The sequence below is a fragment of the Hyperolius riggenbachi genome, chromosome 7 (assembly GCF_040937935.1).
Source record: "Hyperolius riggenbachi isolate aHypRig1 chromosome 7, aHypRig1.pri, whole genome shotgun sequence".
In the NCBI taxonomy this organism is placed as follows: domain Eukaryota; kingdom Metazoa; phylum Chordata; class Amphibia; order Anura; family Hyperoliidae; genus Hyperolius; species Hyperolius riggenbachi.
The window spans coordinates 88,270,597-88,293,702 of NC_090652.1; the positions used below are offsets into that span (position 1 = coordinate 88,270,597).

Below are 23,106 nucleotides of genomic sequence, written 5' to 3' on the forward strand. Positions count from 1 at the left end.
GAGCCTGGTCAGACATGGCTCCCGGCGACACTGGGCCCGAGTGTCTGGCTCCTCTTCCTGAAACGTCACGTCTGTCGTCACCATGCCGGCCGCCTCGCATCACGTCACGTCTGTCGTCACCACGCCGGCCGCCTCGCGTCATCACAGCAGCCGGCGTGACAGTACTGAAGAGCCAGATGCACGCCGTGGGACTTTCGACCTACACTGGGCTGCAGAAAGCCCCAGGTGAGGACCAATTTCGTTTTTATTTTGAGCTCGGAGTCCCTTTAGAGCAAACTGTAATTTATAATTAAGATACTGTCATTTTTGGACTATAAGACTTAGTTTTTCTCCCCCAAAAGTCAATGCGTCATATAGTCCAAAATCAGGGAGTTCCTGACTTATGAATACTTGCCAATGCGAACCTCCATCCCACGCTATGTCGAGGACTCCCTGTACTGTGCTCATGCAAAGGAGGAGACGGGGAGAAATGGATGACTCAGGGGGACACAAAGGGGCATAAAGAAGGACACAAGGGGGACAGAGGCTGACACATAAGGGGCATAGGGGAACAGAGGAGGACACAGGGAAACACAAGAGGAACAAGGGGGCATGAGGTACAAAGGGGGCATAATCCACAAGATGCCCCTTTACCATGGATGCACCAGGTTAGTATACTGTATATCCCCCCCCCCTTGTTTTTTGTCCTCTAAACCATGGTGTGTCTTATAGTCTGAAAAATATGGTACTCTTTAATCCCTTCTGTCGCGGTCCATACCCCTGAACATGTCAAGACAGTTTTACACTTTGCAAAACTGTTCCCGCTCACTCCTAGCAGACAATTCCTGCACACAACTCTAAAGCAGGGTAGGGAGGGTGCATTACAGTGACATCCTGTGTCACTTGGGCTAATTGGCTCCTTCACCACCCCTAGACTAGTGCATTTAAATGAATATTCTATGCAGAGCCAAAAACATGTTTATTATTTAATCCTGAACTGGGGCTTTCTGAGTAGGTCTGTGGAATGTAAAACTAAATTAGTTTTTCATCTGGATATTGGCAGTTGGCCACAAAAAATGAAAAAAAAAGAATAAATAGAATTCTCCGACCATCTCCTCCGCGTGCCTGAGACAGAGTCGTTTCTTTTGTTGCTGCGGATAGATAAGGATGTTTGGGTCTGCCTATGTCACACCCCCGCTGCCCCCTCATCCCTCATTCCATTCACAAAGAAATTGCTGAATATCTATTAGGTGCTTCTTGACTTTACAGACTGCATTGAGGTTGAAGAGCAGATGAGGCGATCAAGCGAGGTAAAGGCCTTACGCAGTAAGTACTCCGCCGTGTCCTGTTCGTAATCAGCGTCCTCAGGAAAATGATCAATTTTCTTGCACATTCCTCGGAAGGCTCCTGCAAAAAAGAGATAACTGGTCACACAAAAGCAGCAACGAGGCTAAGAAAAATGGCACTGGGACTTTAAACTTTCTCATTATGAACAGCCCTACAAGGCATAAACACAAATCAGACGTAATCTCCTGATTAACACTTCATTAAAGGGGAACACCATAAAAATAATTCCTTTAAAGGACCACTATCGTGAAAAACTTTAAAATTGTAAAATACATGTATTTACATACAAATAATAAGTATGTTTCTTCCAGAGTAATGTAAGCTATAAATTACCTTTCTCTCATGTTTCTGTCACTTTCAGTAGTTAGCAGAATTCTGAGGGAACTGACTTTTTTTTTTTACTAGTCCATCTCCTCATGGGGGATTCCCAGTATTTCATTCTTTACAAAAACACTCCCTGGAAAGGATCTATACAAATATGCAGGTAGCACCCCCTACCTGACAGCAACATACGAGAAAAGTAATTTATAGCACATTTTACTCTGGGAGAAATTTGCATTTTATTTATGTGTTTTCATGTATTTCAAATGTTACATTTTTTCACGATGGTGGTCTATTAAGGTGGCCATTAACAATACAATCCCGCAGACAAATAGTGGTTTCTGATCACCACGGTAATCGATTGTAAACGATCAGTTGTGCCCATTGATGAATTTCTGCTGCCCAGTTTCTATCAAAATAATAGGATTGATCCCATCAATCTGATCGGATTGGAATTTGTCTATTAATAGGCACAAGTATTCATTTACACTTGATTATTGGCCAGAAGATTGTATCGTTAGACGTGTGCTTGGAAAAACAAAGAGAAATCGAGAGCCCGATTTGGTGTAGTATTGTTAAGTTGGTTGTGGTTAAAAGCAAAATATTTTAGATATACTCACAAACATGGGTTACCCATAGGCAACCACTTCAAGTGCAGGTGGGGAGTATTAGAACCTGACCCCACTCAGGTTTTTAAGATGTCGCTCTCTGTAGATAGGAAACGGGGTAGCACCCCTCCACCGAGGGTGGACTCAAGATTTCAGCAAGGCTTTGTGTACAGAGGCGCCAGAGTAGAATAAAAACGTTTAAAAACCATCTAAAAGAGGGGGATGTTCAGGTGGAGTTACCTCCCTCAAAAATATAAAACTCAATTGAGTCACAATATGCGTTCCTGCCTCATGACCACTTCCAGGTGCACCCAAATTGGCACGCCTTGCTGACATGGCAGATTTTGATTGGTGCATTAGGATCAATTAGTGCAACCACACTCCCTATATAAGCAGAGCCCACTCGCACATCTACACAGAGGCGCTCACTTCTGCATCTAGACCCATTGAGGTAAGTCACTCTTGCTGAGGTGCTGAATTTTATAATATCAGTTTAGACTGTTAGTAATTCTTCTTGCAAGTAAGCTCTAGGGCCATAAAATATTAATATATTTTATACTTACTAAACTGACTATCCTTTAATCTAGAAGCTGATGAACTTTAGCATATCAATTGACAACTATGGATGTTTATTAACTTTTGTGTACACTTTGGATTCTTTTGCATATTTTATGATCAATTAGATGCAATTTTTAGACAGAGCGAGTTTTTACTACACTGCGACCAAAAATGTTACAATTTTATCATTTCTTCTCATGTTTTTAAACTGCGCTTTTATTTTAAGCTAATTCTATGGGTCATTATGTTTGTATATATTTCTGTTTGTTTTATAGTTATACTCCTGTTTGCCTGATGAAGCAGGACCACACCTGCAAAACGCGTTGCACTAAGTGGAGTTCAATAAACATTTTTGTATTGATATATTGTGACTCAACTGAGTTTTATATTTTTGAGGGAGGTAAGTCCACCTGAACATCCCCCCCTTTTAGACGTTTTTTAAACGTTTTTATTCTACTCTGGCGCCTCTGTACACAAAGCCTTGCTGAAAGATTGTATCGTTAGAGGCCCCCTTTAGTTACATTGCTGACGTGTTTAAAGTTAGCAGTTGCTTGGCTGGTAAACCTTTTGAGTTACACACCTGGCTCAAGTGTGCATATTGAGAGTGTCAAAGGACAGACAATGTGGTTGATTAACTAAACTCTATTAAAATTGGCAACACACAGCAATTTAAGTGATGGTTACATCACCTCACCAATGTAACATGATTTGCGCACATGTACAGGTTATTTACATAACATGACTTGGGCTATGTGTGCAAAGCACATTACACAAAATTGTCTGGAAATGGCAACACAATAGTGGAACATACGGTACATGTCCCATTTCAATCTCCAAAACTAGCTCAGCAAAGGTTCCACCAAAAACAATAATTCAAAATGTATATCAAAAGAAATATTTTTCTGTAAAGGTTATTATGCTGCTGCTTATCTTTTAGAGCAGAAAATAAGTTTTGAGTTCACGTCCGCTTTAAGGGAAAAGATGCAGACAATGAAATTACATGGCAACTTACTAAGCAAAAGATTGGTAAAATCAATGTGATGTATTCAATTTATTAACCAACATATAACGCCTTAGCCAACATATAACGCCTTAGGATAGAGATGGCCCGAACGGTTCGCCAGTGAACGGTTCTAGGTGAACTTCTGGGGGTTCGCCATCGTAAAGAACCGCAAACTTTACTGGAAGTTCGATTCACCCCCATAGTGCACCATTAGGGTCAACCTTGACCCTCTACATCAGTCAGCAGGCACATTGTAGCCAATCAGACTACACTCTCTCCTAGAGCCACTCCCCTCCCCCCTTATAAAAAACAGGCAGCACCGGCCATTTTACTCACTCGAGTGCCTGCAGTAAATAGAGAAGGGACAGCTGCTGCAGACTCATAGGGAAAGATTAGTTAGGCTCTTGTAGGCTTCTTAGCTTGCTCCTTGCTGATTCTTATTGCTTAAAGAGAATCTGTATTGTTAAAATCGCACAAAAGTAAACATACCAGTGCGTTACAGGACATCTCCTATTACCCTCTGTCACAATTTCGCCGCTCCCCGCCGCATTAAAAGTGGTTAAAAACAGTTTTAAAAAGTTTGTTTATAAACAAACAAAATGGCCACCAAAACAGGAAGTAGGTTGATGTACAGTATGTCCACACATAGAAAATACATCCATACACAATCAGGCTGTATACAGCCTTCCTTTTGAATCTCAAGAGATCATTTGTGTGTTTCTTTCCCCCTGCATCTCTCATGCACTGAAGTTTCAGGCTGCTCTTTTCTTCCTGCAAACAGCTTTGTCCTTGTCTGTAATTCCTCACTATGTGAAAGCCCAGCCAGCTCAGAGGACGATTTATCCAGCTTGTAAAAGATAAGAGAGAAGAGAGAAGCTGCTCTAATCTAAATAATACACAGGCAGTGTGCATAGAGGGGCCTGGAAGGGGGAGTTCATACCAGAACCACAACAATGAAGAACTTGGCAGCCTTCCAGACACAGGCTGACAAGTCTGACAAGAGAGAGATAAGTTGATTTATTACAGAGACTGTGAAAGTACAAAGTGCTGCAGTAAGCCAGAACACATTAGAATAGCTTTTGGAACTTGTAGGATGATAAAAAACAGGATGCAATTTTTGTTACGGAGGCTCTTTAATAGCACCCCACAACAGCTCTTTTGAGAGCTAATCTTGTGATCTATTTTTTTTTCTGTGTGTCCTACTGAAACTTGTGTTGCATAGACAGCCTTGATAATTCATACTGTGTGTGTGCCACTGCCAGGCCCAGCACATTCAGCGACTACCTCTGTGTGTGACAGGTGCACATTGTAATACCCATTACTGCATATACCTACCTGTTGTTCACAGTGCACCCACCTACCTACGTGAGTTGAGCGCACGCATTGTCACTGTGCCTGTCCGCTACCTGTCTGTGTGTGACAGGTGCACATTGTAATACCCATCACTGCATATACCTACCTGTTGTGTTCAGTGCACCCACCTCATCACTGCATATACCTACCTGTTGTGTTCAGTGCACCCACATACCTACATGAGTGCACGCAGTGTGATATACCAGTGCATACCTGTTAACTGCACCTGTGTGACTGCACATTGTATTAGTCAAGTCAGGGCATACCTTTCACTTCATCCCCCCCGATATATAATTACTTCTCCCCCTCTTTCTAATTCCAATTTTAATTTGAAGCATAATGTTCTGCCCCTTTAATCAACATGATATTTTTTTGATACCATTTCCCTTCGATTTATTGCAGGTGCGGAGCTGTCATATGGTCCTATGGCCAGAGTTTTTCTAATTTCTGGATGCTCGCTTCATTCTCTTATGGGGCTGTGTGTAGAGAGATCTTCTGAATGGTTTCTCTCTGCCCCATTGAGTATGAGGTGAACTCTTTTTATTTATTATTTAAATTTGTTGACCATAACTCACCATTTTTCCTTTGGATCTTTGTTTTACTTACATGCACCGGCTGGGGCATCTTACACACTGAGGACTCGTCACTTCCTGTATTCTAACAGGAGGTGATGATTGGGACATCTTAACTCAATGGGCTCTTCCTTCTCTGGACACATAATGCGTTCCACGGCCTTCCTAGATGTCATTTCCGGCGCGGCCGGAAGTGACGCATACTTTTGTATGGATGCGACATAAAGGTCGCATGAAGCCTCATTGTTTTGGCATGCGTTCCATCCAAGCGGAAGTAACCGGTGCCACATCTGTACTATTGAGCAGTTGCTCCTTAATATGCTCCTCTGGCTGTGGGATGCCCCAGCATACATTGAGAAGTCTATCTCTTCCGGGGGACACTCTCCTGCACACCTGTATCACATGATTGGGGTAGGTAATTTGCCTAATTATAACTAATTGATATGCAAGGTGTATTTAAGGGGATAACATGCATATGTTCAGATGTCCTGATGAAGCGCCACAGCACTTTGGCGTGAAACAGCTGTAAAAACACCCCCCCCCCTAACTCTCATCTGGTAATGGTACTGTAGCCTGTATGTTTTACTATTTAAGAAGAAAATAAACTGAATTTTCATTGGATGTGCGTGCCCAGCTTTTTGTTTTTTCCACGAATATAATGCCTTAGGACCCAGTACTTTACTAAACAAAAGATCTTTTGAAATCAATGTTGTTTATTCATGTTATTAACCACCATATAACACTTTAGGACCCGCTTAATATGAAACAGTAATATTAATAACAAAAATAACTTGTCAACAAAATACAGACACCATGTTTCTCCTATAGCATGTACAGCTGCAAGCTAATGCTGAGTACTGGCAGCAGGAAAGTTATTAATCTGGTTTTATATCCATTCCCATTGCTGTGCATCACATGACGTCACATGACAAGCATACAGCAATGAGCATGAAGGTGAGAGAACATTGTCAGTGACCAACGACACAGTCACATTAGCAAGTGGGGTAAAGAAAGCATTTTCTGCAACAATGATGTACCCCTCATCGTCTCACAAGCCCATGTAAGTGCCCATAGCAGGACCATAGGCAGGGCCGGATTTTTACTCTTTACCGCCCTAGGCCACCGTCACCGTTCAGTATAGGAAGGGAGATGACCCCTTCCCTCTAGTATAGGTAGCCAGATGAATCCTCCCACCTTTCCCTCCAGTATAGGTAGCCAGATGAATCCTCCTCCCTTTCCCTCCAGTATAGGTAGCCAGATGACTCCCTTAATCCCTCCTCCCCGCCTTTCAGTAAAGGTAGCCAGCTCGCCTTCACACCGTAAGCAGCCATCTGTGTCACTCATTTCTCCGCTCGTCTCCAGTGCAGAAGCTTCTTCCTTTCTGTCTCCAATGCTGCCCAAGTCCCTAGCCACCGGCCACAATGCACAGAGAGCAAGATGGCTGCTGCACAGACAGCTAGCAGCAGAGTACCAAGGTCATCTCCCTGCATTGCAGCATTCTTTGCAAGCTTGCAAATGCTGCACCAGTTTAGCCTGCTGCTTTGGTGCCCTTCCTCCGGTGGTGCCCTAGGCCACCTTCCTCCTGGCCTAAATCCAGCCCTGACCATAGGTTACCACCTTCATTATATATATATATATATATATATATATATATATATATATATAGAGAGAGAGAGAGAGAGAGAGAGAGAGAGAGAGAGAGAGAGTCCGAGGGGAGTCAGCTCACACAGGTAGCAGCTCACATGAGGTACGTGTACTTAATAGGGGATTGGGATTTACCCCCAGAACTGTACTTGATACCTTTACCTTGAAACAAGATGCGTATAGATTGTTTCGACAAAGTAGATTAAAAGCACATTTTCTATTGAAACCGGCCGTTACCAGGCCAGTCATATCTTCTGCCTTGAGTAGTAAACATTTCCAGTTGTTTCCGAAGAGCCGTTTTGTACCCCCCCAGCTCATATACTGGAGTTGAAATGTTTATCAACAAGGTTTCAGGGGACATTGATCGATTAATTAACTCAAGTAGCGAAGACTACTCTGGTAATAATCTGAGTTTGGGAGAAAGGAATGCTTTATTTAATCTAAGTAAAAGGAGAGACATTGTTTTGAAGCCTGCTGATAAGGGTGGGGCCCTGGTAGTCATGGACTATAAGGACTATGAGGCAGAGATTATGTCCCAACTTTCTGTCAGAGAAGTCTATAAACAACTACCAGGTAACCCCGCCCCACAGCTCAAGACTGCACTACGTAGCATCCTGGATAAAGCAGTCTTTGAACATGTAATTACCAGGGATCTGAGTGACTACTTGTATGTTGCACACCCTATTACCCCGGTACTGTATACTCTCCCCAAAGTACACAAAAATCTTGAGAACCCTCCGGGGCGCCCGATAGTGGCTGGCATAGGGGTCAATTTTCACCCCGTGTGCCACACTATTGGAATAAGTGTTGTCCCCACTCATACAAACTACATCGTCCTATATCCGTGACACTTCTGATTTTCTCACCAAAGTGTCATCCTTGAAGTTTAATCCAACAGACGAGATCTGGTTGGTTAGTTGGGACGTTTCGTCCCTTTATACGTCTATTCCACAGTCTGAGGGCATATTGGCATGTTTGGAGTTGATGGAATCATGTGGGATATACTCACATTCGCAATTGTCCTATTTTGATACTTTGTTACATTTTGTTTTGGAGAACAATTATTTCCTTTTTAAGAAAATTTTTTACTTACAATTGCGGGGGACAGCGATGGGGTCCAATGTGGCCCCGTCCTTTGCAGGGGCTTTCATGCACCACTTTGAGAAGGAGTATGTCTATAATAATGAAGCGTACGCCAGACACTGTGGCGTCTGGTGGCGCTTCATTGACGCCATTTTTGCGGTGTGGCGGGGCCACATTGGATCCCTACTGTCCTTTCATGATGACCTCAACCAGTTTCATGCCAATATCAAATTTGAGATCACGTATGATCGTATGGAATTGCACTTCCTAGACACTACGATCAGGCGCTGTGGGGACAGTTTGGTATCAGATTTCTACCAGAAACCCACTGACCGTCACCAATTATTGCACTACGAGAGTTTCCATCCACCTGCTGTCTTCAAGTCGGTAGCAAGGAGCCAGTTGCTCCGCGTTGAGAGAATAGTGACTGATCGTCAAGTACTTGATAACAGGAGACAGCAGATGGCTGACAAACTCTCTCAGCGTGGGTATCCTACTAACTTAATTCAGGAAGAATTGGACAGGATCAAGTCTGATGGTGATCAAATTGGGACGACTGGAAGGGATCAGAGTATGCGACTGCCCTTTGTGTGTCAGTTTCACAGTTTATCCAATAAAGTCATGGCATGCGTTAGGCGACACTGGCACATTTTGGGCAGCGCATACCCAGAGATTCCAGAATTTCGTACCCCTCCCCATACCAGCCTATAGGCGCAACGAGACCATAGGCAGCAAGTTGGTCAGAGCTGATATTCTACCTAAAGCTAGTGAGACCACTAGTTTTCTGGGTCCTAGAAGAAAGGGATCATTTCCCTGTCTTTCATGCACTGAATGCCAACATATGATTAAGGGGTCTACATTTGGGGACAACTTTCAGATCAGACATTTCCTCACCTGCCAGAGCTCCTTTGTGGTGTACATGTTAACATGCCCTTGTGGCTTACGATATGTGGGGGAAACTACACAAATGTACGGGACCGCATTTGCCAACACAGGAGCTCTGTCAGGGGAGGAACTTCTGACCTTCCAGTAGCCAGACATTGGAGATCTGTGGGCCACAGAGATACAGATCTTAAATTCATGGTTATAGACCATATACCAAAACCCAGAAGAGGGGGGGACCGAGTTTTACTCCTTAAAAAGCGAGAAGTCATGTGGATCCATAAATTGGGGTCCCTGCACCCACATGGTTTGAACAGGGACTTTGACCTACATTTATACTTATATGTTTTTTATGGCATTGCAGATTATGTATCAGCATGAATTATTTGAATCGGACGACACGAATTGGATAAAGACACAGGACTTTGATATATGGACTGCCTTTGGAACAGATAAGTGTGAATCAAACACTATCTGCTGTTTAGAGTTTATTGTTTTGCTGTCAGTTTGATGGGAGTATACCTTGCATGTCACTTCCTGTGTGGGCGGTAGTGTTGGGCGAACATCTAGATGTTCGGGTTCGGGCCGAACAGGCCGAACATGGCCGCGATGTTCGGGTGTTCGACCCGAACTCCGAACATAATGGAAGTCAATGGGGACCCGAACTTTTGTGGTTTGTAAAGCCTCCTTACATGCTACATACCCCAAATTTACAGGGTATGTGCACCTTGGGAGTGGGTACAAGAGGAAAAAAAATTAGCAAAAAGAGCTTATAGTTTTTGAGAAAATCGATTTTAAAGTTTCAAAGGGAAAACTGTCTTTTAAATGCGGGAAATGTCTGTTTTCTTTGCACAGGTAACATGTTTTTTGTCGGCATGCAGTCATAAATGTAATACATATAAGAGGTTCCAGGAAAAGGGACCGGTAACGCTAACCCAGCAGCAGCACACGTGATGGAACAGGAGGAGGCGCAGGAGGAGAAGGCCACGCTTTGTGAGACACAACAACCCAGGCCTTGCATGAGGGCAAGAAGCGTGCGGATAGCATGCTTTGTACCGCCATGCAGTCATAAATGTAATAAAGATAAGAGGTTCCATAAACAGGGACCGGCAACGCTAACCCAGCAGCAGCAGCAGCAGCAGCACACGTGATGGAACAGGAGGAGGCGCAGGAGGAGAAGGCCACGCTTTGTGAGACACAACAACCCAGGCCTTGCATGAGGACAAAAAGCGTGCGGATAGCATGCTTTTTACCGCCATGCAGTCATAAATGTAATAAAGATAAGTGGTTCAATAAACAGGGACCACGCGGCAACGCTAACCCAGCAGCAGCAGACGTGATGGAACAGGAGGAGGCGCAGGAGGAGAAGGCCACGCTTTGTGAGACACAACAACCCAGGCCTTGCATGAGGGCAAGAAGCGTGCGGATAGCATGCTTTGTACCGCCATGCAGTCATAAATGTAATAAAGATAAGTGGTTCAATAAACAGGGACCACGCGGCAACGCTAACCCAGCAGCAGCAGACGTGATGGAACAGGAGGAGGCGCAGGAGGAGAAGGCCACGCTTTGTGAGACACAACAACCCAGGCCTTGCATGAGGGCAAGAAGCGTGCGGATAGCATGCTTTGTACCGCCATGCAGTCATAAATGTAATAAAGATAAGTGGTTCAATAAACAGGGACCACGCGGCAACGCTAACCCAGCAGCAGCAGACGTGATGGAACAGGAGCAGGCGCAGGAGGAGAAGGCCACGGTTTTTGAGACACAACAACCCAGGCCTTGCATGAGGACAAAAAGCGTGCGGATATAGCAGCAATGCTTTTTGCCGCCATGCAGTCATAAATGTAATACAGATGAGAGGTTCAATAAACAGGGACCGGAAACGCTACACCATCCCAGATGTTCATTGGTCATGTTACTTGGTTGGGGTCCTGGAGTGTTGCGTAGTCATTTCCAATCCAGGATTGATTCATTTTAATTTGAGTCAGACGGTCTGCATTTTCTGTAGAGAGGCGGATACGCCGATCTGTGACGATGCCTCCGGCAGCACTGAAACAGCGTTCCGACATAACGCTGGCTGCCAGGCAAGCCAGCACCTCTATTGCGTACATTGCCAGTTCGTGCCAGGTGTCTAGCTTCGATACCCAATAGTTGAAGGGTGCAGATGGATTGTTCGACACAGCTACGTCATCTGACATGTAGTCCTTGACCATCTTCTCCAGGCTATCGGTGTTGGAGGTGGATCTGCACGCTTGCTGTTCAGTGGGCTGCTGCTGCATGGGTGTCAGAAAATTTTCCCACTCCAAGGACACTGCCGATACCGTTCCCTTTTGGGTACTAGCTGCGGCTTGCGTTGTTTGCTGCCCTCCTGGTCGTCCTGGGTTTGCGGAAGTCAGTCTGTCTGCGTACAACTGGCTAGAGGAGGGGGAGGATGTCAATCTCCTCTCTAAAGTCTCCACAAGGGCCTGCTGGTATTCTTCCATTTTGACCTGTCTGACTCTTTCTTCAAGCAGTTTTGGAACATTGTGTTTGTACCGTGGATCCAGAAGGGTATAAACCCAGTAATTGGTGTTGTCCAGAATGCGCACAATGCGTGGGTCACGTTCAATGCAGTCTAGCATGAATTGAGCCATGTGTGCCAGAGTCCTACCAGAATCCTCATCATCCTCTTGTGAGCGTTGTGATAGTTGTTGTGATGCATCATAGTCGTCACCTTCCTCCTGGTCTGCTTCTGCTGACCATTCGCGTTGAATTGTGGAAGTCCAACGTGCACCGCTCTGGCCCTCGTCAGTGGTGGCATGAAATTCCTGCTCCAACTCCAGCTGTTCCTCATCCTCTTCTTCGTCATAGCTGCTGGGGCCAGCGTTCCCTGAGGCGGATGGCCTGATGTTGGTACCATCACGCTGATCGTTTTCTCCTTCAGATTCCCCCAGTTGCATCATGACAGCTGTTTCCTTGATTTTTAACATCGACCTCTTCAGTAAACACAGCAGTGGTATGGTAATGCTGACTGAAGAGTTGTCACTGCTCACAAGCAACGTGGATTGCTCAAAATTTTGGAGGACTTGGCAGAGGTCCAACATGTTGGCCCAATCGGATCCACAGAAGCTTGGCAGCTGGCCGGATGCGCCTCGGTACTGCGCCGTTATGTACTGGACCACTGCACTCTTCTGCTCGCAAAAGCGGGCTAGCATGTGCAGCGTAGAATTCCAGCGCGTAGGGACATCACACAGCAAGCGATGGTGGGGGAGATTGAAGCGCTCCTGCATCTTGGCGAGTGCCCCCGAAGCAGTACTGGAATTTCTACAATGTTTGGCCACTCGACGCACCTTCAACAGAAGATCGGCCACGCCTGGGTATGTCCTCAGGAACCGCTGAACTACTAGGTTCATCACGTGCGCCAGGCAAGGGATGTGTGTCAGCTTAGCCAACCTTAAAGCGCGAATGAGATTACTCCCATTATCACACACAACCATGCCCGGTTTCAGGTCCAGCGGTGCCAGCCACAAATCCGTCTGTTCCTTTATTCCCCTCCAAATTTCCTCCCCTGTGTGCTGCTTATCACCAAGGCAGATTAGCTTCAGCAACGCTTGCTGACGCATGCCAACAGCTGTGCTGCACTGCTTCCACGATCCTACTGCTGCTGGGTTAGCGTTTCCGGATGAGGTACAGCTTTGAGATGCGTTGGAGGAGAAGGAGTCAGAGAGGTAGGTGCTGCTGTTGTTATCCAGTGGGAGGGACGGCGGTGCAGCTGTTTGTGGCGTGGGCAACACCCGTGCCGTAGCAGGTGAGGAATCGCTGCCAGGCTCCACAAGGTTCACCCAGTGCGCGGTAAGGGAGATGTATCGACCCTGGCCGAACGCACTCGTCCAGGTGTCAGTGGTGAGGTGAACCTTGCAGGCAACGGCATTCTTCAAGCTTCGGGTTATTTTGCTGACCACGTGCTCATGCAACTCAGGCACTGCAGAGCGCGCAAAGTGGTAGCGGCTGGGAACCACGTAACGTGGGATGGCCACTGACATCATGCCCTTGAAGCTGTTTGTCTCCACCACTCGATATGGCAGCATTTCGCAGGCCAGAAGCTTGGCTATGCTGGCTGTTACTGCCACGGCCCGGGGGTCATTTGCTGGCAATTTCCTCTTGCGCTCAAACATCTCCGACACAGCCAACTGAACCGTAGCGCTGCACACGGAAGGGCTGTTGGTTGTTGTGTTTGATGAACACTGGGAGACCTCAAGAGCACTACTCCGGAAAGTGACAGTGTCAGCGTCGTCTGATGTTTGTGAATGTTGTGAACCACGCAATGGCTGGGCTACTGCTGCTGCTGAGGCGGGTCTGGTGGTGAGTCTGGTGAACCCAAGGGAGGCAGTGTTGTTGCTGGTACCCTGTCCTGACGCGTTTGCCCACAGAGTGGGATGTTTGGATAGCATGTGACGGCTCATGCTGGTGGTGGAGAGGTTGTTAATACTTTTCCCCCTGCTCAGGCGGGTCTTGCACACCTTGCAAATCGCCATGGTAACATCCTCAGTGCAGTCTTCAAAGAAAGCTCAGACTTTGGAGCACCTGCCTACTTGCTGGCGATTTCTGTTTGCTCCTCTTTTGCCTCTCACTTGAACTTCCACGCTTGTGGTGCCTGAAATTGCGCGCCGCCTACCTTGTGGCACAAGGCGAACTCGTGCAGCAGTGGGTTCTTCAACAGACTCATCTGTGCTGCTGCTACGACGGCGATGTTCTCGTTCACAAACAAAATCTGGGTCTCTGTCCACATTGTCCATACCCTCCTCTTCCATCTCCTCAAACTCGTCATATGTCATTGTGGGCCGCCGCCGTGGAGTAGAGCTCCCCACAACAACCTCTGCGCAGCACACTCCAACGTCGTCTTCCAGATCTTGTCGGCCGACCTCCTGCAATTGCAACCCCTCCTGCCCAAATTGCTCTGGGATTTGGGTTTCCGAGTCCTCCTCGGACTCGCCTTGTATTTCAGTGCGCGGTGCATTTCCCACAGTTAACGGTTGTGAATCCAGGCACAACATTTTTGGCTGTTCCTCCATTGACCTTTGAAAGGTGGAAGTTTGTTGGGCTGGGAATAGCTCCTGCGAATACCCCATTGTGTCCTGAGGTAATTCATCGGACTGGTTATCTGGCAGTTGTGTGCGTGGTGTCGCTGCCGGTTGTGTCAGCTTTGTGCCCACTGGCTCCTTGTAACTGGCTGAGGACTCGGACCTCGTGCGTGATGTGCTGGTGCTGCTTAACCCACTGCTGGACGCTTGAGAGGTCATCCAAGTAATTATCTGGTCCTGTTCTTTTGGATTTGTGAGGGTTGTTGTCCTGGACAACATGGGCGGTATTGAGTGGGTTTTCTTGGGTGCTCCCCTGTGGCCTGTACGTGAACCGTCAGGGGAAACACCTCTTCCCTTGCCCCTCCCTCTTTCACCGGATTTCTTCCTCATTTCACTTATCCTTACAGTACACGCTGACTGGCAGCAGTACAGTGGCAGTACAGAAATGCTATACAGTACCACTATTCCCAGCAGCGACACAGAGCACAATGCTATACAGTGACGGGTGAGCGGTGTACCACTATTCCCAGCAGCGACACAGAGCACAATGCTATACAGTGGCGGGTGAGCGGTGTACTACTATTCCCAGCAGACACAGAACAGTAAACAGAATGCTATATAGTGTGGCTGAGCGAGCGGTGTACCACTATTCCCAGCAGACACAGAACAGTAAACAGAATGCTATATAGTGTGGCTGAGCGAGCGGTGTACCACTATTCCCAGCAGACACAGAACAGTAAACAGAATGCTATATAGTGTGGCTGAGCGAGCGGTGTACCACTATTCCCAGCAGACACAGAACAGTGAACAGAATGCTATATAATGTGGCTGAGCGAGGTACACAGAGTGGCAGTAAACAGAATGCTATATAGTGTGGCTGAGCGAGCGGTGTACTACTATTCCCAGCAGACACAGAACAGTAAACAGAATGCTATATAGTGTGGCTGAGCGAGCGGTGTACCACTATTCCCAGCAGACACAGAACAGTAAACAGAATGCTATATAGTGTGGCTGAGCGAGCGGTGTACCACTATTCCCAGCAGACACAGAACAGTGAACAGAATGCTATATAATGTGGCTGAGCGAGGTACACAGAGTGGCAGTAAACAGAATGCTATATAGTGTGGCTGAGCGAGCGGTGTACTACTGTTCCCAGCAGCGACACAATGACAGGGGGGACCCTGGCTAGCGTGGCTGGAGCGCGAACTACCCTGCCTGCCTACCCAAAGCTAAACCCACAGACAAATGGCGGAGATATGACGTGGTTCGGGTATTTATTTACCCGAACCACGTGACAGTTCGGCCAATCAGAGCGCGTTCGGGTCCGAACCACGTGACCCGTTCGGCCAATCACAGCGCTAGCCGAACGTTCGGGGAACGTTCGGCCATGCGCTCTTAGTTCGGCCATGTGGCCGAACGGTTTGGCCGAGCACCGTCAGGTGTTCGGCCGAACTCGAACATCACCCGAACAGGGTGATGTTCTGCAGAACCCGAACAGTGGCGAACACTGTTCGCCCAACACTAGTGGGCGGGTATATATTTGATGATGTTACATACATTTGTTTGGCATTGAGGAAGGTTGGACACAACCAAAACGTCTGCCTGTATTCACTTTTGACTGCTCAATAAAGAGCCGTGTGCTGCAACTCCTCGTTTCTTTCTTTCTTTATATATATATATATATATATATATATATATATATATATATATATATATATATATATATATATATATATATATCATAAATTTAGTTAGACAAAGAAAAAATAAAGTAGCTTCAACTGAATGCATTTTATCATCATGAAATGGATGGATGACAACCTTCCCAGACCATATTGCTAGAGGACCTTGGGGTCCCTTGTAAACTGGGGGCCTGAGGCAGCTGCCGTTCTGTTACTATTGTAGACATGATCCTGGATCTCTCCTTTGCATAGCGGATCTGATGTGGGGGATTGACAGACAGAAAACAGATTACAGAGTGTAGCAATCAGTCTTAAAGTGTAGCCAGCAGATCACAAATATGTGACTTAAAATCATGGATATGTAAGTAAAACCTCCTTAGCCTCTGCCTTGGCCTGGTCCTGTAATGCATCTCTGTAGAACACGGGGACAGTGATTAACTAGCCAAAAATAAATGTGGGTTCATCGGTTTCAAATTGGGAGCCTGCAGTGCATGGACGGTTTGCAGTGGCTCTTCAGGAAATGGCTAGGTGAGTCCTGAGTCTCCTACTCTGCCAGTGATAGCTGAACTGCTTGTGTGCTAATTAGCAGGTAAGGCTGCTGTGAAGACATTTTCAATCTTGAAGGAATTTTTTTTTTAATTTTTCATGACATTTTTGTAAAGGATAAGGTTTTAAAAAAGCCCTGCCACGTCCATTGATTTATTAGTTTAGTAAAAAAAAAAAAAAAAAAACGATACCTACCCAGTTCACTTTACGTCGCGTTTTACGTAACTGATACTTCCGGCTCTGGAGGAAGAAGCATCAGAGCCATGTGAAAAGGGTGGTGAAGCGCAAGTAAGTGGACTTCCCCTGACCCCGTGCACTTGTTCCTACCGAAATGGTGCTGCAGTGTGCTGTTCTGCACTATTCAGGTGCCAAATTCAAACACCAACTACTTCTTTTTACACATCACTTTTGCTCAATATTAGATAGAGGGCCCTCCACACCTCCGATTTCCAGGAGGAGGTGAGAATAATAATACAGGGGAAACTTAAGGTGGAATCTAGAGAACTCCTTCACAAAGGGGACACCTAGAAATCTGCTCCGTCCTAGGCAGGTTCGGATTTACCATAAGGCACTGTAGGCTTGTGCCTTAAGGTGTCTAATGATGGAAAGGAGGCTCACACTGTCTCAGGTACACTTTAAAGAGGAAGGTGCTTTACCAGGGTTTAGTATAGCAAGCCCTTCATCACCCGCCGTCCTCTTCACCTGCCAATACCCATAGCACTGAAGCAGGTTATTTTGATGCGCCATGCGCCATCATAGCAGCAATGCTATTATGCGCGCCCCGCATAGTGGTAATTCAGTGCTCCGCCGGCTGCCAGACTTTGAATTACATCTCCCTCCATGTTGTGACAACTCCAAGGTGGAATAGTATTTAACGCCACCTCAGAGTTTAGTGGCAACAGGGAGAGATGTAATTTGTCTCTTCCTGCGCTGAACTGAACGGCGCCAGAACAATATGTACTCCCATAACAACCCCCACCCGCAATCAGCGCACCCTCCATGGCCACCCACAGCACCCCACACACCCCCCAGTGACCCCTATACCCTTTGTTGGCTTGTATTTCCGACACGCGCGCTCATCACTGGTCACCACCGCTGGACTGAAATAGAACAACAAGCAAAACTATCTTTAAATTTGCAGCTGGAGTTTCCGATTTGTTATTACATGTATGAACAAGGCTTAAGGGTTCATTCACACTGTGCTGCACTGTAACATGCAGTGGAGATGTTCAACGCATCCATGAATTCACCCGCACCTTTTCGTGCAAATCCGTAGAGGGTCTGTCCACTGCATTACAACACGGCACTGCACATTTTTCCAAACTGCAGAATGCGCTCCTATTGATCAAATGAAATGGCACGTGTGCCTGTGACACACCAATAATCAAAAGAAAACCCCCAAAACTAAATTGATTATGTGTAATATTTTTTTGATAAAAATGTGAAAAAATTGTAGTTATTGTTCCTGCTGATCGCAATGCCAAATATGCAGAAAATGACCAACATGTCATCCTGTACATTGCAGCATTGGGCCTTTTGTGCTGTTAGATCATGATATGATATGAGCTGAACACATGCAGCAGTTATATACCCAGCACTGACTCAGGCTTGTGGTTATGGTGTAGAGAGGGAATGGTTAATCCACTGATATACTCCAGTATTATCCTCTGCCTGGGCACCTTCCATTTGGTTTGAAGTGAGAAAGGAAAATCAATTTTATGCCTTAGGGAAGGACAAACGTAATGAACCAGACGGAAGTCTGAAGTGCCCACATTTTTGTTGCACTGAGTGGGTCGCTTCTCTTTTTCCTGTTGCTCTATTTTATGTACTATTTGCGGCTGTGATAATAACTATGTTCAGGATATAGCATGGAATATTTTAAATACAAAGAATCCTCCTCAGTGGGATGGTTTAACAAAGGAATTGTGGTGCTGCTGGATAGGTTGAGGTGGTTTTGTATCTGACCACCAGGGGGTGGTGAGTCTCATTATGTTACAAGTAGTCACCGACTTACGAACGACCCGCCGCTACAAATGGCATTCTGTGATTCTATGGGAAGTCAAACATTTTTTTTTTTTTTTAAATTGGACTAGTTTTTGAGAAAATCGATTTTAAAAGATTCAAAGAAAAAATGGCTTTTAAACTTATATAAGAAGGTACAGGGGGCAGAGGGGGACACTGGAGGCACATGGGAGGTACAGGGGACAGAGATGGCACAGTTTTCTGACTTAAGAACATATTCAGGTTAAGAACAAACCTACAGTCCCTATCTCATTTGTTAACTGTGGACTACCTGTACTTATAAGTGTGGTGGATGGTTTGTGCCATGGCAGTGTCACTGGCCAGGTTGGTGACCTCATCACTTTGATTTCGCTTCCAAATTTGTGCATGGAACACATTTTGTGGATAAAAGTGTAACTGTCGGGTATAAAATCAAAAATCAATTATTTCTTTTTATCTGGTAAACCAGTTATAAGGCTTCTAACCAGGCAATCCAAAAGTTAAAATCACTATTACTTTTCTGGTTGATAAATGATAATTTCCTAGTTTACCTGACTCTTATTTGGTACACACAAAATTTGATACACAAAAAGCAAGTTGCAGGGCATGCTGGGTTGTCCTTTTTTGCTTGCCTGATTGGCTGAAGCCTCTTTTCCTCCTGTTTTCCCCCTACCACACCTCTGTTCCTCTCTAATTGGCAAATATTTCTCATTCTGAGACAATGCACTTTCTATAGTGAAGGGCGGGCAAATCAGGCAGAGGAGAGTAAAGGAGGAAATTACATCAGGATTGGCTTCAAAATAGCCACAGTTAAAATGGGGAATGCTAAGAAGGATATTCTATTTTTTTTACTGTAGAAAAATCACTAAAATCAAAACGTGGACAGTGCAATACATATGTTATGTAAGTAGAGCAAGTATTTAGCTACTTATATATATGTTGGTTTTTTTTTAGATAGTATGGCTGACAGCTCCTCTTTAAGGTCTTTTTTTGTTGACAGACGTTGTGCTGCTGCTGGGATAGCCCTTACTACGTCACTTGCTGAGGGGTAAGGAGAGCACTGGTCACTTATAGAGAAGTTTTAGCAAGGTTGAGCTGTCCTGAAAATATGGTGTAGGATGGGAGGGTGAATAGACACCATGCAACGGAAAAGCCACGGGAGCCCCAAAAGTGTAATGTGTCACAGAAAGGTCAGAACAGTAGTGTAAGGAAAGGTGGTACTCACAAAGGGAGGTTGAAGGGGGGCAACCAATTATAAGAGGCAGGTGATATATAACTCAAATCCACTCGGGCATCCAGGGCAAATTGGATGTGGTTGCACTACTCATATAAAAGATACCACTGGCCCTGGTGATGGCAGAGCCCCAACAAGGGCCAGGGAACACCCCCTCAACGGAGGGTGAACAAGGACAAAAGGGAGGAGAAGAGGCGCCCAAGGGTATTATAAAACTAAGTTCATGGCCGGCGCTACCATAGAGGCAAAGGGGGCAATTGCCCCAGAACCTGTAGGGGCCCCTCAGGTGTCTCCCCCATTGTAACTGTTGCTCCCCCAGGGCCTCTGCAGAGTCTTTGGCAGAGTAGCGTCTCACCTGTGCTGGTGGGCAGATGAGACACTACACTTCCAAAGACTCTGCAGGGGCCCCGGGGAGCACAGTTACATTGGGAGGGTCAGCAGGTGGCTCAAGGGCCCAGGACGGGAAATTTGAATGCAACAACGGGGCCCCTAATGCCGCTTTTTGGTCAGGGGGTGTCTGTTGGGGGCCCCCAGGGATAATTTTGCCCTGGGGCCCCACTGTTACTAGAACCGGCCCTGACTAAGTTAAAAACCAAATCAAAAGCCATTTATACTTGCCTCATTTACGTCTATAGAGAAATTAAAGAGGTATTGTTTAAAACAACTGCAGGGCTCCCTGGGTAGGCTGGCATTTTCATAAATAGTTTGGATGTCGTCAGCCAAAGTTTCTATAACACAATGTAAGCCAAGCTCATATTATATGGTGAAGATGACTGCGTGGTGGGGGGAGGGACAGAATGGGACGAGGGGAAGTTATGTTGCTCTGTAGGAGCTATTATTAGTGATTCTTTGTTATTACCCCTTTAAGACAGGTTTGTTCCACCTGCAAAATGGTTGTTAATTTTTAAAAAATGCTAATAAAATAGGTTTAGAAAAAAAATAAATGAGAAAAGGAATGAGGTGGCTTACCTCCAGGGGCATTGCTAGGATCCTAAGAGTTCCGGGGCACTTTTGGACATGCCAGCCAGAAAATGGGTGTGGCCATGCACCAGAATGTGGGTGTGGTCATGGATGGAGCCAAATTTACATGAACTTAACAGCGGTTTAAGTAGGCCTGCAGGGGCAAATCCAGGATTTTCAAGGGTGGGATTCCTGAAAGGTTTATCTCGATGTTAACAATAAAACACACAAAATAAGTAACAGTGTTATTCACAGAGATTAGGTCCGACCAGATACATTTTAGATAAAATAATCAAGTAGTTACATGCCTCATGATAATTCATCAAGTAGTCAAATGCCGCAAAATAAAAATATTAAGTAGTCCAGTGCTGTCCAACTTCGTGGGCATTAGGGCCCATTTTTTTTTCCAGACCACATGGTGGGGGCCGACCCCCCCCCCCCCAAGAAAAAAAAATCTAGCCGCAGTTTCCCCACAAAATGCAACCAGATTGTCTGCAGATTTCCTCACAAAATGCAACCAGATTGTTGGCAGATTTCCCCCCAAAATGCAACCAGATTGTCGGCAGATTTCCCCTCAAAATGCAACCAGATTGTCGGCAGATTTCCCCTCAAAATGAAACCAGATTGTCGGCAGATTTCCCCTCAAAATGCAACCAGATTGTCTGCAGATTTCCCCTCAAAATGCAACCAGATTGTCGGCAGATTTCCTCTCAAGATGCAACCAGATTGTCGGCAGATTTCCCCTCAAAATGCAACCAGATTATCGGCAGATTTCCCCTCAAAATGCAACCAGATTGTCGGCAGATTTCCCCCCAAAATGCAACCAGATTGTCAGCAGATTTCCCCTCAAAATGCAACCAGATTGTCGGCAGATTTCCCCTCAAAATGCAACCAGATTGTTGGCAGATTTCCCCTCAAAATGCAACCAGATTGTCGGCAAATTTCCCTTCAAAATGCAACCAGATTGTCGGCAGATTTCCCCCCAAAATGCAACAAGATTTTCTGTAAATTTCCCCTCAAAATGCAACTAAATTGTCGGCAGATTTCCCCTCAAAATGCAACCAGACTGTCAGCAGATTTCCCCCCAAAATGTCAGATTGAAGAGCAGCACAGGGGGGGGGGGCAACCTCCCTCACTCACCTGGGGGCCCCCTCTTCGCCGCTCCCGCCTCCAGACTAGAATGTGCAGCGGGCGGCAGTGAGCGGGCAAAAACTGTCTGCTTACTATTTCCTGCATCCCGCTCTGCCTGCCACTGCTCTGGTCTGGTCTTCTCTGCTGTCCAATCACGCTCTCACAGGAAGCACAGTGAGAGCGTGATTGGACAGTAAGGCAGAGAAGACTGTAAGCCAGACCAGAGCAGCGGCATACAGAGCGGGAACCAAGAAGTTGTAAGTTGATCGGTTCCCCCCTCGCTGCCGCTCTGGTCTGCCGCCCGCTGCACATTGTACCTTGGAGGGGGGAGCGCAGAAGGGGGGGGCCCCAGGTGAGGGAGGGGGGGAGAGTGCCCCCCCCTGCCCGCTGCTCTATGTTTGCCGCTGCTCCTCCTTCCTGCGCTGTGCCCCCTTGGGGGGGGGAGGTTCCAGACACCTGGAACACCCCCTTCCGTGCGTCCAGCAAAATGTTGGATGAAGCCCACTCATTAATACAAAAAAAAAAATGCAGCATATCACATAAATAGGCAGTGTCATTTAAGGCAGAGTTACCTGGCTTCTGTGTGGGCTGGTCTGGCTTTCTGCTGGGTGGGCTGCAGGGGCGTAGCAATAGGGGTTGCAGAGGTAGCGACCGCATCGGGGCCCTTGGGCCAGAGGGGCCCCATGGGGCCCTTCCTAAACCAAAGTATAAGCTGTTTATTGGTCCTGTGTTGGTAATGATCACTTCTATAGATGCTTTGAATGGTAGTAATCATTAACAAGCTGTTCCCCATCCCCTTCTGGCACCTCTGACACTGTAGATGACCTTGGCAGGTTTTGTTGCGCCGTATCAATTGCTACGTATAGAGTTCTTGGGGGGCCCCAATGTAAAACTCGCACCGGGGCCCCGAGATTCATAGCTACGCCACTGGTGGGCTGGCCTGCTGCCAGGTTGTCTGGAAGTCCCCCCATAGTATTCCCTGACTGTTTAGTGGACCCCCTTCCATGTTACCATGGGCCTGCCATTGAGGCACCACAATTTCCAGCATGCCCCCCCATAGAAGAACCACAGCTCCCAGCATACCCCCATAAAGGCATCACAGAGCCCAGCATGGCACCTCAGCACCCAGTATACCCCTGATT

General features: G+C 46.3%; 1 protein-coding gene across 1 annotated transcript in view; it reads right to left on the reverse strand.

Annotated features, from left to right (window-relative positions):
* CACNG3 (calcium voltage-gated channel auxiliary subunit gamma 3) overlaps positions 1–23,106 on the reverse strand; it is a 265,516-nt gene that overhangs the window by 25,469 nt on the left and 216,941 nt on the right. Inside the window, exon 2 of the mRNA XM_068244282.1 lies at positions 1,303–1,386. Within this exon, the coding sequence (XP_068100383.1) occupies positions 1,303–1,386 (84 nt within the window). The remainder of the gene's footprint in view (positions 1–1,302; positions 1,387–23,106) is intronic.